Here is a 13,434-nt window from a genome sequence, read left to right as displayed (position 1 = left end):
CATGTTCAATCTATCTCTGCCTGTAAGAGTTGGTAGAAATCATCTATTTCTTCTTCTTTGGCTCTGGTTGTTGGTGCATATATCTGGATGATAGTAGTGTTCACTGGACTTCCTTGTAAGCGTATGGATATAATCCTATCACTCACAATGTTGTACTTCAAGATGGACCTGGAAATTTCTTTTTTGACTATGAAAGCAACTCTATTTTTCCTGACCTTTTTGTCTCCAGAATAAGATATCATATGATCATCTGACTCGAGATGCCCCATGCCAGTTCATCGCATCTCTCCAATGCCTAGTATGTCAATATTTATGCGTTCCATTTCTTTCTTAATGATTTCTAATTTTCCTACACTCATGGTTCCCACATTCCATGTTCCAATTACTATATCATTAAAAAGAATATTATTTCATGTAGATTCCAAATAACAAATCTGAATTTTGAAATTGAACCTCTACACTGTGAGTTTGGTTGGGGGGGGTTTTCCCCCCCATAAAGTGAAGTTACTCGTCATTCTGTTTCACAATATATTTTTACTTTAATGTAAATAACAGCAATAATAGCAATTATGTATTCCTGATAAGTTAATAAAATAAATAAAATTTTAATTAATCATCTTCCATGATTTTTTCATTAATTTTGTTGTTGCTGTTATGTGCCGTCTAGTCACCTAAAACTCATAGTGACCCCGAAGATTTGTTTAGGTCAAGAGTAGTCCTCTTTAAATAATAGAGAATATAAACATACTATACATGTAAATGCATGATGTGATGCAATGAATTAATATGTCCCTCCCATTCATAACCTTTGATTTTGTAATTCTATCCTCTCTGTTCTTGAGATATCATTAAAAAATGGGTCATTTACTGCATTGAAGAGATAAGAATAGGATACAAGCTCTACCATACTAGAAGGTATTATCCCAGGAAGACATCACCCTTAGTTCTCCTGGGAATATGCTTTAAAGCTCTAAAAAAGCTGTAAAAGAATGCTCATGGGCATGCTGGAGAAGGGCACTAAATATCCTATAGACTTTCCAGAGAATAAACATGTCTTAGAGAGAATGCAGGCAGAATGCTCTTTAGAAGGAAAGATGGTGAAACTTCATCTTACATTTTATGGGCATGTTGTTCGATGGGGCTGGTCCTTGGAGAAAGATCTCATGCTCAGGAAAAGTGGAGGGTCAGAAAAGGAGGTGAAAACACTCAAGGCCATGGACTGACACAGTCATGTAACAATGGGCTTTAGTGTAGCAGAGATGATGAGAATGGCACAGGATAGGCAAAGTTCACAGGGTTGTGATGAGTAGTAGTGCACCACACAGCACATAACAACAATATTAACAGCGTGGAAGCTCTATGCTTGTTCACCTGGAACATTGCATCTAACTGGTTTCAGTTGTGCCAATAATCAACAACAGACAGTTGACAATAAATATCCAACAGCTGACAACTGACAACATTCAATTAACAGCCTTAGCCTGAAAGTTCCTGCCCCATCATTTATCTGTCTCTGCAACCACGTAGTGCATGGGCCTACACCATCCACAGTCCAATGAGCCATTTCCATGACTTTTTTTTTCTAGTTTTGTGAGACCTTTCATAAAATCACAGAACCTAAACACAGACTTCAGGGAATGAGAGGACAGAAGGTAGGAGGGATAATTAATATCAGGTTGTTGGAATAGTACAGCAGTTTGGACATTTGGAACATTGTTAACTTCTATCTTATGGCAACTCTATTGTTATTTTTAGGCATCATCAAGTCAACTACAAGTCCTAGTAACCCTATGAACAATAGATATGAACCTTGCCTTATCCTCCATCATCCTCATCATTTCTATTATGCTCAAGTTCATTGTGGTAGTCACTGTGTAAATCTATCTCATTAAGGATCTAGTCTTTTATCAACCCTTATAAAAGAAATTATTCATGTAAGTGACAAACTATATCATTTCCAGTATTAAAAATCTCTATTTACTACTAATTATCATAAAAGATGGACTTCTTTTTGTTCTAAACACTATAGAACAATTAACCTTTCTTCCCTTGCCCATTTGACAAATGCTCCAAGGGTATTATTTTGCTTCATTTACAAAAATCAAACTTAATGACTAGCATTCAAGTCTAACAGTTATTATCTCAACAACACTTTATCTTTACAGTACTTCTGAAGTAGCTAACATGAGCTTAGTCACTTTTTCACCAGTAGTGAAACTATAACACTTCTAGTAGGTGGCCTAGTGGTGAGAAGCTGCACTGCAATCCCAAAGGCACCAGGTTTGCATCCACCAGCTGCTCTGAGGGAGAAGAATGGGCAGTTTCCTCCTATGATATCTGTTACATCTAAAAACCTGCTGGAGGATCAGCTGTGGTTTGGTTCCAGCTTAATAGCACACAATGACAACAACATGTGACTTTATCCAGAGTACCTAATTTTTTCTTCTTTGCAATGAAGCAAAAATGGCTGTTGGTTGAAGTGCTTCCCTAGTTATTTTGACATGAATTAATGAATATCATATCATATCAATGTCTTAGAAGAATGAAGTGACTAAAACTGTCCAAGTTAAAATCCATCACCTCAAAATGGGCTGATTTGTTTCCTATGGTGGATTTGCAGAGGATTTTGCAAGCTGGGAAAGTATATTCTTACCTCCTTACAGTGCCAGGCAGGAGAAAGCCCTGAGTTGGTATGACCAATTCGAATCTTAAAGAGTGTTCCAATGTCTCCAACAGTGATCTATGAAGAAACCCAAAGAACATCTTTTGATGTAATTTCACAAAATCGACTTAAAATCAGTCCTCACAAGGACATTAGATATTGAAAATACAGTCAAATATATCAAGATGTATATTAATTCTAAATAAGCATCTCAGAACAGAGCCACAAAATATGTGAATCAAATTGAGAGAAATAAACAGTGATGATGATGGAGACATCAATATGCAACTTTGAATAATGCACAGACACAAAGACAGAATAGTAATAAGGACATACACAATCCAAACATTATTAACTAAGTAGACCTATCAAACATATAAACAATATTCCACCCAACAATAATAGAACACATAGTCTTCAATGCAGGTGGATTCTTGTCCAAAATTGATCAATTTTAGATCACAGTGCAAGTCTGAATGAATTTTAAAATATTTAAATCATATAAATTATCTTCTTTAACCACAGTGGAATAAAACTAGAAACAAGTAACAGAAAAAACTTTAAAATGTTAAAATGTGTGGAAATGTCAAACATATCATTGAACAACCAATGCTTACTTAATAAACAAAATGGTTCTCAGGCTGTAAATTACATAGAAGGAGACGGCTTATCTCTCTCCCATGACGTTGCCAGAGAATTTGAACAGCAGAGAAGCTCATCCTTTTGAGTCAGCAGCACAACTCCCTATAAACTATATAGGCCGCATTAAGTAGAAACAGAACAATGATTAAAAAAATAAATCAGATCATTATAGGTAAAATCACTTCTAGATTTATTTCTTAAATTATTTCTTGCACATGCATAATAAGAACAGTCTTGTCAAGATTTTACTTCTAGTGATCTTGAACAAAAGAAAAAAATCTCCAAATATTGACTCAGAGAAAAAAATAGGGAAAGAATATTTAAGTAAACGAATAGTAAAGATGTTCCCATGTGAGTCAGCCTCTTATATAAAGTATGTGAGTTGAATACACAGACATTAATGAATTGAACTTAATAAGTGAAGATAGACAATCTGTAAGATGTTAAGATATTAAGGTATCAGGGGAGCTCTGGTGGCCTAGTGGCAAGGAGCTGCAACTACAATCCCAGAGGTACACGGTTCGAATCCACCAGATGCTCTGCCGGGAAAAGGAGGAACAATCTCCTCCTGTACCAGTCAGATCTGATTTGATGGTACACTCACACAAAAATAAAAAAAAAATAATAAAAAAAAGATCTTAAGGTATCCTTTTCTGATTGTGATTTTAGCCTCTGTCTTTAAGCAGGTCAAGCCTTTCCTAGCCATTTGTGCAAATAACAGTATAAAATCACTACAAGTTCATGGACAGTCTACTTAGTCTGTCTTGGTTTGGAAGCTCTACTGAAACCCATCCACCATGGGAGATCCTGCTGGTTATTTGAAATACTGGTGGTATGGCTTCCAGCATCACAGCAACACACAAACCACCACAATACAGCAAACTGACAGATAAGTGAGAATAGACAAAGATGATGAAGGTTCATCTCACGTACTTTAGGTATGTTATCATGAAGGACCAGTCCTTAGAAAAAACAACCTACTGGGAAAGGCAAAGGGTCAACAAAAGAGGTGAATTTCCTCAGCAAGATGGACTGACTCAATGATGGCAACAATGGATTCGAGACTGTGGAGACTACAGGATACGAGGAGATGGATAGCTTTTCTTCCTAGGATTACTATGAGTCGTGGTCAACTCAGTGGCACCTAACATTAACAACAGTGTTACTCTATAGCGATTGTCCCTTTTAATACCTATTACTTATGTTTAATCTATTGGAGCAAATCTTGCCAAAAACAACTTTTGATTGATCTTTTGCAGCAGAAACAATGCTATATATAATATAAAGACCAAAATTTGATACTTTACATTCATTTCAAAATACCAAGTGACTTTAATAGCTTACATTCATTCCAAAATATTTAGTGACTATATTGCTTACAATACAACCATATTACTTACAATAAAGATATCTTCCTGGCCATTCTGAAATCGAGCCCCACCTGTTCCATACAGATATATGGGGGCTGAGCTTCTGTGTTCTCCATATAGTACAATATAAATCTGTGAACTAGTTCCTGCATTGGGCAAGTCACTTGTGGTTATGGAAACTTTCCAGTTATCACCTATAGAAGCACAAATAACATATAGACATTAGAAAAACTTATAAATATGGAATGCTTAGGACAGCAAGAGCAGCAAAAACCTGGGAGAGTTCAAAAAGGTTAAAATACATTTAATAATAAGGTTAGAGAGATATTATCATCCTACTGTAGTTAGCCAGGCCAAAATTCAGAGGGAATCACTACAAATATTCTTGGAAAATTCCAATATTTTTACAAAATATCTTCAATACTTTTCGCTCTATCATGTGCTCATGATTAAGTCATCTAATATATATTTATGTTTCTGATATTTGACAGTAGGCAATAAATAAACATCAGGATAAAATAAATTAAAGGAGGCCTGGTGGCATGGTACCCAATGTATCAGACTGCTAATTAAAGAGTTAGGGATCCTTAGTGGTCTACTGGTATGAAGCTGCACTGTAATCCAGAAGGCACACATTTTTAATCCACTAGTTGCTTCACAGGAAAAGGATGGCAATCTCCTCCCTACACTTAACTGCCTCTGAAAACCCACTGGAGGGTCAGCTGTGGCTCAGAAGAGACTGGACAGTACTCAACAATAACAATCAAAAAGTTCACATTTCAAATCCAACAGCCACCCCTCTGGAGAAAGATGGGCAGTCTTCTCTGGCAAAGATTTAATCATATAAACCAGAAGAAATTTGGAATAGCTAGTACAATTTCTTCATTTGTTATTTTAAATATTTCTGATTACTAAAGAAACTGGGTCCCAGAAAAAAAGTAAGTTTTTATATTATAAAGGAACAAAGGGGTCACATAATAAGTGTTTTGTGATGAAAAGAACTAATTTTCTTTATTATAGCATTTTAATGTTGTTCTTGTTGTTGTTATGCACTTTCAACTCAGAGTGGACTCATAGCTTACTCTCCAGTGAGTTTTTAAAGGCTGTAAATCACACAGGAGGAGACTGCTCCTCTTTCACCAGCACAGCAAGTGGTACATTCGAATCACCTGTCTTGAGTAGGCACCACAGCTCCTTACCCAATAGGTTACCAGAGTTCTGTAGCATATTAATAGTGGCAAGGTATTGCAGTTGTTGTTATTATGTATCGTTGAGTTACAACCAACACATACCTGATCCTCTAGTGGGTTTTCAGAGGCCGTTAATCACACGGGGAGGAGACTGCCCATCCTTCTCCCATGGAGTAGCTGTTGGCCTCAAACCACGTACCTTTGGGATATTACTAACAAGGATTTTAATTTCACTTATATTAGTCATTGTAAGAAATTTTGCCTTGTTTCTTTGGAGCAAACAACATAGAAAACTGAAGGAGTGAGCAATCAGAAACCACACTCAAGATTATGTAATATAACTAAAAATATTAAGCAACAAAATCCAGAACATTGGGTTTAAATAGCATTTTATCCCTTAGACAGGAGAATTTTTTTCCCCTTCCGAAGTTGAATAAAAGTGTTTTTCACAGATTCAGTATTTATAACAACATAATAGTACAGGTAGTGAGATCCAAGATGGCAACAGAGGCAGAGACAGCGTGGTGAGCTGCAGGAGCAGTGAACCACTTAAAGCAGGGCCATTATGGCCTCCTACAGACTTCAGCTTATTGATAATTGAACACTTAAACAGTTGATGACTGGCCCTAAGTGAAGATCGAGGCTCAACAACAGGAATTCAAGGATTCCCAGGGAGGAATGGGTGAGTCTCGTGGCTCCCAACCCCCTCCCACAGAGCCCGCGCCGTGCTGCACAGCCACTGCAGCCCCATGAGGCTTCCACAGCCAGAACCAATGGATTCCCTCACCCAGGATGGATGCTGGGCACCGGTCCTCCTCAAGACTGGTACAGTGAAGCCACCACGCTGCTGCAGGGTGGACTTGTTCTAAAGTGAATTCTTGGAGCCAGGATGGCAGCAGTAGGGGAAGTGGGTGCCCACCGGCCGCCCGCACAAGAGGGGCCGCGTGGCTGCCAAGCACCTGTGCAGCGGGGTGGGGGGGGGCGCATGCCCCGCTGGCCGCCTGCGTAGGAGGTAGGGGATGGGATGCATGCCCGCCATCTGCAGGTTTGGGTTTCCTTGGACAGGCCAAAGAAGATGAATACCTATACAATGGATTGCTGAAAGTCACTGTGAGTCTGATGACGTTAACAGTGGCAGCATGCAAAAGAGGACCCACATCCTAAATGCACCACATATTTTGTTCTGTTGAATGCTTTTGCCAAAAGATGGTTAGACCTGGGGGGAGTCTGTTCACAATTCTCAGGTTCCCTTTATCATATATAAAGGGGGAGGGCAGTGACACCTACTTCAAAATACAGTATGACCACTTATGGGGGGGGGGTAAAAGTGGCAGTGCTGGAATGGGAGACACTATCCCTGACCACAGAGTCCTCAGTCAGGCGAGGGGACCAGTCTGGGGTAGGTGCAATTGGAGGGGGAGTATACCAGCCAGCTCCTGAGGGGTGTTGCCCTGTTTGGATGGGCTACCCTCAGCCCCTGGCTTGGGGCAAGCCATCGTGGCCCTCTGCCCAGGGCAGGCTGCCCTCGGCCCTCGGCTCGGGGTGAGCTGTCGCAACCCTCAGGGTGAGCTCCTCAGTCCCCAGATTGTGCCATCTGACCCCTGGGTGGGGAAGGGGAAAAAAAAAGAATGCCTAGGGTATCCAGAGAATGTTACCTAGGCCACCTTCTGCCACCCTCCCCCTCAGTAAACCTGAAAGCAACACCCTCAAAGCCCTTTTATTTGTAACTCACAAGTTTGTTCTCTCTAGGTTTGCTCCCTTTCCTATAGGTAACCTTAACACTGAGTTTTACTCCAGAATTGACTCTGAACCCAGTGCCAGTGACAAAAATGAAATACAACTGACAGCTAAGGAAGCAAAGGAGGATGGAGCCTCTGGGTTCAACCAGCCATCCCCACTGGACCCACCTGGGAAAACACTTTGCAGTCCAGAGGGGAGCAAATGACAGGAAAATATCTTCTAACGGTGCAAGAAGGCAAGCAGCTTTAATCCAAGACCACCAGTAAGGAGATAAAGTGTCCTCCCTTCCCTCCTTTAAATCTATGCCCCTGTTCAGCATGAAGAAGCCAGAGAGTCAGCATCCAATTCCCAAATCAATAAGACAATTGGTTTAATTACCATTGGAAAATGCTTGTCATTCTTCTGTAGCATCTGGTCACCACTGGACCCTCATCATTTCCTTCACCTGCTCCCCCCACCGGCCAAACTGTGCAGCTCTGAAACTGCATCCTGGTCCATCCTCACCCTTCTGCCCCCAACCTTTGCCTCCCTGTACCCCCAATATGTTTTTCCCAATAAAAGAAAAAAAAGGGCATTTAACAACAGCAACAACAACAACAAAAAAATAGTACAGGTAGCTCCATCCAGCTGTTCAAATCTACAAGCTGCTCCACATGACAAAGATGGGAAATCTCCCAACTCGATGGCACATAACAATATGGCACAATTAATTCTGGTCTTACAGCCCACAGTGTGTTGTAAAAGATAACAAGTCTTACATGGTTGGAATGTACAAATAACTGCAAAGGAGAAAGATGGCAGCAACTAAGCATTAAGATGCACAGCCTCTAAGACGGGTTTTTTTGTTCTTTTAGCAGTTTGTAGAATACTCAATACTCTTCTCCAAAACCACAATCTAAAGGTAACAGTAGTTCTTCCGTCTTCCTGCTTCATTGTCCAATTTTCACATGCATATGAAGCAACTGAAAATACTATGACTTGGATCCAGTAACCTCTATAAAGGAATGTCCTGGCTCTTTAGCACTTCAAAGAGGTCCTTGAGATCATATTTACCCAACACAGCACATCTTTTGATTTCCTGACTATTTCAACCATGGGTGATAATTGTGGATTCAGGTAAAAGTAAATCACTGGCAACCTCAATCTTTTCTCCATATATCAATCATAATGTTACAATAATGAATGGTACATAATTACTAAAATAATGAACTTTTTTGTTTTCTTGAAGTTGAGATGTAATGTATATTGAAGGCTGATGTCTTTGATCTTCATCAGTATGTACTTCAAGTCTTCACTTTCTGAAAGCAAGGTCATATCATCTATATATCATCTGTCTGGTTGCTGATGAGTCTTCCTCCAATAGTGATGCCACATTCCTCTTAATATAGTCTAGCTTCTTGACTGATTCATTCAACATATAGTTTGAAGACGTATGGAGAAAGCCTATATTCCTGACATGCACTCTTTTTAATTTTTTTTTGGGGGGAGAATTTTTTAATGACTGAAATAGAAGATTTAAAATCTCAGCTTCTGGAAGAACCACTTGTTTTTGCCTGTCTTGTACCTCTCCTCAAACTTGACTTTGGCTTCCCGTCTTGCCTTACCTTTTAGAGCAGGGTCTCTGAAGACATCCCTGTTAATAACGGTTTTGCCCAAGGGGATATTCATGGAGTACCTTGTGGGCATGAGGTGATTGTAGTTATAAACTTTCATGAAGGACTTGATCTTTGACCTCTTGGCAATTTTCTTCTTGCCCATGGCAGCTGTCACTTTTCAGGGATAGCAGTCAATTCAGGTACCAGAGCGTGGCTGTAGGGATGGTCAGAGGTGCCATTATCAATGTTCTTGATGATGACAGCTTTGCATCCAGAGTAACTTCTGGCCAGGACCAGCACCACCTTCCCTGGCATCATGAACTTCCCCATTTAAACAGCAACCACCCAGATCGAACACCCTCTTCCTAATTTTAAAGGGTGCAGTGTCTACTTGACCTGTTCGAATATATGCTACCTGATCTATGTATAGGTTTTGCATGAGCACAACTGTTGTTGTTAGGTACTGTCAAGGAGAGTATGACCCATAGCAACCCAATGAACAATGATCTCAACCTGGCCCTGTCCTGTGCTATTCTCATACTTTCTGACACACTTAAACCCATTGTGCCAGTCACTGTGTCAATCCTTCTGGCTGAGAGTCTTCCTCTCCTTCGCCAACTCTCTGCTTCTCTGAGCATCATGTCCCTCTCCAGTCTTTCCTAGCAGCCTGCTCAAAATATATAAGGCAAAGCTTTATCATCTTTGTCTGTAAAGAGCACTCTGGCTGCATCCTCTCCAAGACATATTTGTTAGTTCTTTCAACATTTCTTGAGATGTTCAATACTCTTCTCCAACACCACAGCTCAAAGGCATCAATTCTTCTTGTCATCCTTATTCATTGTGCAGCTCTCAGATGCACAGCAAGTGAGATTTTGTCAGAAAGACGAAGTGGCTTGAATTATATGCACCTTAGTCCTCAAACTGGCATCATTACTCCATAAAAACTTGGAGAGGTCCTTAACTTCAGACTTTCTTAGTACAAGACATCTCCTGATTTCCTGACATCTAGTACCAAGGATGTTAACTGTGGATCCAAGTAAGATGAAGTTGTTGACAGTGTAAACATTTTTTTTTAAATTTTTAAAAATATTCTTCTTTACCACAACAAGATAAAGGTAAATAATTGAAAAATGGGCACAGGATATGAACAGACACTTCACAGAAGAAGACATTCATATGGCCAGTAAGCACATGAAGAAATGTTCAAAATCCTTAGCTGTAAGAGAGATGCAAATAAAAACAACTATGAGATAGCATCTCACCCCAGTCAGAATAGCAAAATTTAACAGAACAGCGAGGTTGTGGAGAAACTGGAACCCATATTCACTGCTGGTGGAAGTGTAAAATGGTACAACCACTGTGGAAGGCAGTATGGCGCTTTCTCAAAATGTTGCAAATAGAGATAGCATTTGACCCAGCAATTCCAATACTGGGAATATACCCCAAAGAGACCATAAATGACATCCAAGCAGATATACGCACACCCATGTTTATTGCAGTTTTATTCACAATAGCAAGGAGTTGGAAACAACCTAAGTGCCCATCAACAAACAAACCGATAGAGAAGTTGTAGTATATTTCCACAATAGAATACTATGCTGCATTGAAAAACAAGGAACTCATGCAATGTTATTAAAAATGGGTGACCCTGGAGGACATTATGATGAGTGAAGTATCTCAGTCACAAAAGGACAAGTACGGCATGGTGCCACTGTTGTAAAACAGGACTGACCTCGGAGTTGGGAGGAGACTGAGAAAGATGGGTTCAGTAATGTATACTGCATTGAAACAGATGAGGGAGAAAAGGGATATAAGAGTAGGTATTTTTGTCATTACAGGAGTCCAGAGCGAAGGCTGCCTAAGTGGACTGGACCTGGGGGATGGATTGTAAAACAAGGAAATAATTTTTCTTTTACTTTTCCAAGAGGGAAGTAAACTAAGGGGGAGGGTTGGGAGGGGAGAAAAGTGCAACAATGAATGAATAGAAATCCAAAATCTCTGTAAATTGCCATCAAAATTAATAATAAATTTTTAAAAAACATTAAATGGAAAAAAATATTCTTCTTTGTTTTATTTAACTCCTTTACACTGCGTTTCATTCATATACATTGTTTTTATACAATCTTTCATTTACATTGTTTTATATAATCATTTGTATACATTCTATTTTACATTAAATTTTTAAATTTATTTGTTTACTACATTTATATGCATTGTGTTTCACAGTATTTTTAATTCGCATTGTGTTTCATACAATCATTTCCATGCATTATGTATTATAAAATTAATCACAGTTGGACCTTGCCTATAATTACCCTGTCTTTTCTCCAAGATCATTCCTATTCTTGATTTTAAACCATACAGTGTTCCATTGCTCTATTTATGCAGTAGTTTCTTGGTCTAGGTATAGACTTAGCAAAGGCACCATTAATTGTTCTGGGATTCCCATCCTTCTCCATATTAGCCATAATTTTTATGTTTCACACAGTCAAATGTCCTTGCATAGTCAATAAAACAATAATAGATATAATTAAATGTGCAAAGAGCTGGTGTCAGCAAATCAAAGGGACCAAACTCACGCAGCATTTCTTTCTTTTTTTTCCAATTTATGTAGTCATTTAATTTCACAGAAATCCAGTGACGGAGGTATCATTGCACTCTGAATTTCTTAAGCTCAAGGAACTAAAGAAACTCAAGCCTTGAGTTGCAATACTTAAGAATGCTTTGGGCAGAATATTAATTGATCCAGGAAATGATTAAAAGAAGACAGAAAGGGTTGACAGAATCATTATACCAAAAGGAATTGGTGAACACAGAACAATTTCATGAAACAATGTATTAACAAGTGATTAAGGTGATAAAGGAAGAAGTTCAAGCTGTTCTGAAAGAATTGCCAAAAAACAGGGCCCCAGGAAGTGACGGTATACCAACTGACATATTTCAACACACAAATGCTACCCTTGATGTGCTGACCAAGTTGTGCCAAGAAATCTGGAGGACAATCACCTGGCCAACTGACTAGAAGAAATCTATATTTGTTCCCATTCAAAGAAAGGTGATTCAACAGAGTATGGAAATTATCAAACAATATCATTAATATCATATGCAAGAAAGATTCTGTCGAAGATTATAAAAAAACAACTGGAACAGCAAGCACATCAACAGAAAACTGCCAGAAGGGCAGGCTGGGTTTAGAAGAGGTAATGGTACTAGGGATATTGAAGCTAATGTTAGATGGATCTTGGCTGAAAGCAGGGAGTACCAGAGAAATGTCTATTTGTGTTTCATTGATGATACAAAGTTATTTGACTGTGTGGACCACAAAAAACTGTGGCTAACTCTAAGAAGAATGGGAATTCCAGAACACTTAATCATGCTTATGTGAAACATATACTTGGACCCAAAGTCATAATAGAGCAAGGAAACACTGCATGGTTCAAAACTGGGTTGGGTGTATGCTAGGGATATGTCCTATCTCCGTACCTTTTCAATCTATATGTAGAACAGGTTATCTGGGACACTAGGTTCTATAAGCCAGTTCCAACTCAATAGTAATAAATTGAATTGAAAATACATATTTATACACATTCAGGTTTGCTAGGAAAGGACTATTCTCTAAGAGATATGCAACAAACATGTTTAAATTGTTTAAAGAGCTTATTAAGAGATATACAATAAAGATAATGTTTTTGTTAAAAGCATTGATAAAACATAATAAAAAGCTGATCACATGCTATAGTCAAATTTTCCTCTGCCTGGTTAAGGTTGAAAGGTTTAATTTATAAGCCTTTTAGAAACTAATCTTACATAATATATGAAAGAAAGAATTCATTTTCTTGCTGGTAAAATAATATCATTTTCTTTGATTACTGAGTTAGAGTTAAATTTATCCTCTTTGTAATTTGCCTTTAAGGCAAGAGTCTGGCAGAATAAATTCCTAAAGTATCTACTGAAGATTATCCAAAAACGACTGGAACAGTACATCAGCAGAGAACTGCCAGAAGTCCAGGTTGGGTTTAGAAGGGGTTGTGGTATTGGGATATTGTAGCTGATGTTAGATGGATCTTAGCTGAAAGCAGAGAATATGAGAAGAATGTCTATCTGTGTTTCATTGATTATGCAAAGGCATTTGATTGCATGGATCATAACAAACTGTGGCTGACTCTGAGAAGAATGAGAATCCCAGAACATTTAATTGTGCTAATGCGAAACCTATACTTGGACCAAGAGGCAGT

General features: G+C 38.7%; 1 protein-coding gene across 1 annotated transcript in view; it reads right to left on the bottom strand.

Annotated features, from left to right (window-relative positions):
* LOC102868630 overlaps nucleotides 1-13,434 on the bottom strand; it is a 504,064-nt gene that overhangs the window by 445,893 nt on the left and 44,737 nt on the right. Inside the window, exons 3-4 of the mRNA XM_006900538.1 lie at nucleotides 4,705-4,868; nucleotides 2,654-2,740 (exon numbers count right to left, since the gene is read on the bottom strand). Coding sequence (XP_006900600.1) covers nucleotides 2,654-2,740; nucleotides 4,705-4,868 — 251 coding nt within the window. The remainder of the gene's footprint in view (nucleotides 1-2,653; nucleotides 2,741-4,704; nucleotides 4,869-13,434) is intronic.

The sequence above is a fragment of the Elephantulus edwardii genome, unplaced genomic scaffold (assembly GCF_000299155.1).
Source record: "Elephantulus edwardii isolate Elephantulus edwardi_28Jun2011 unplaced genomic scaffold, EleEdw1.0 scaffold00287, whole genome shotgun sequence".
Taxonomy (NCBI): Eukaryota; Metazoa; Chordata; class Mammalia; order Macroscelidea; family Macroscelididae; genus Elephantulus; species Elephantulus edwardii.
Note: the sequence above shows the minus strand (reverse complement) of the source record. Positions and strands in the feature narration are given on the sequence as shown.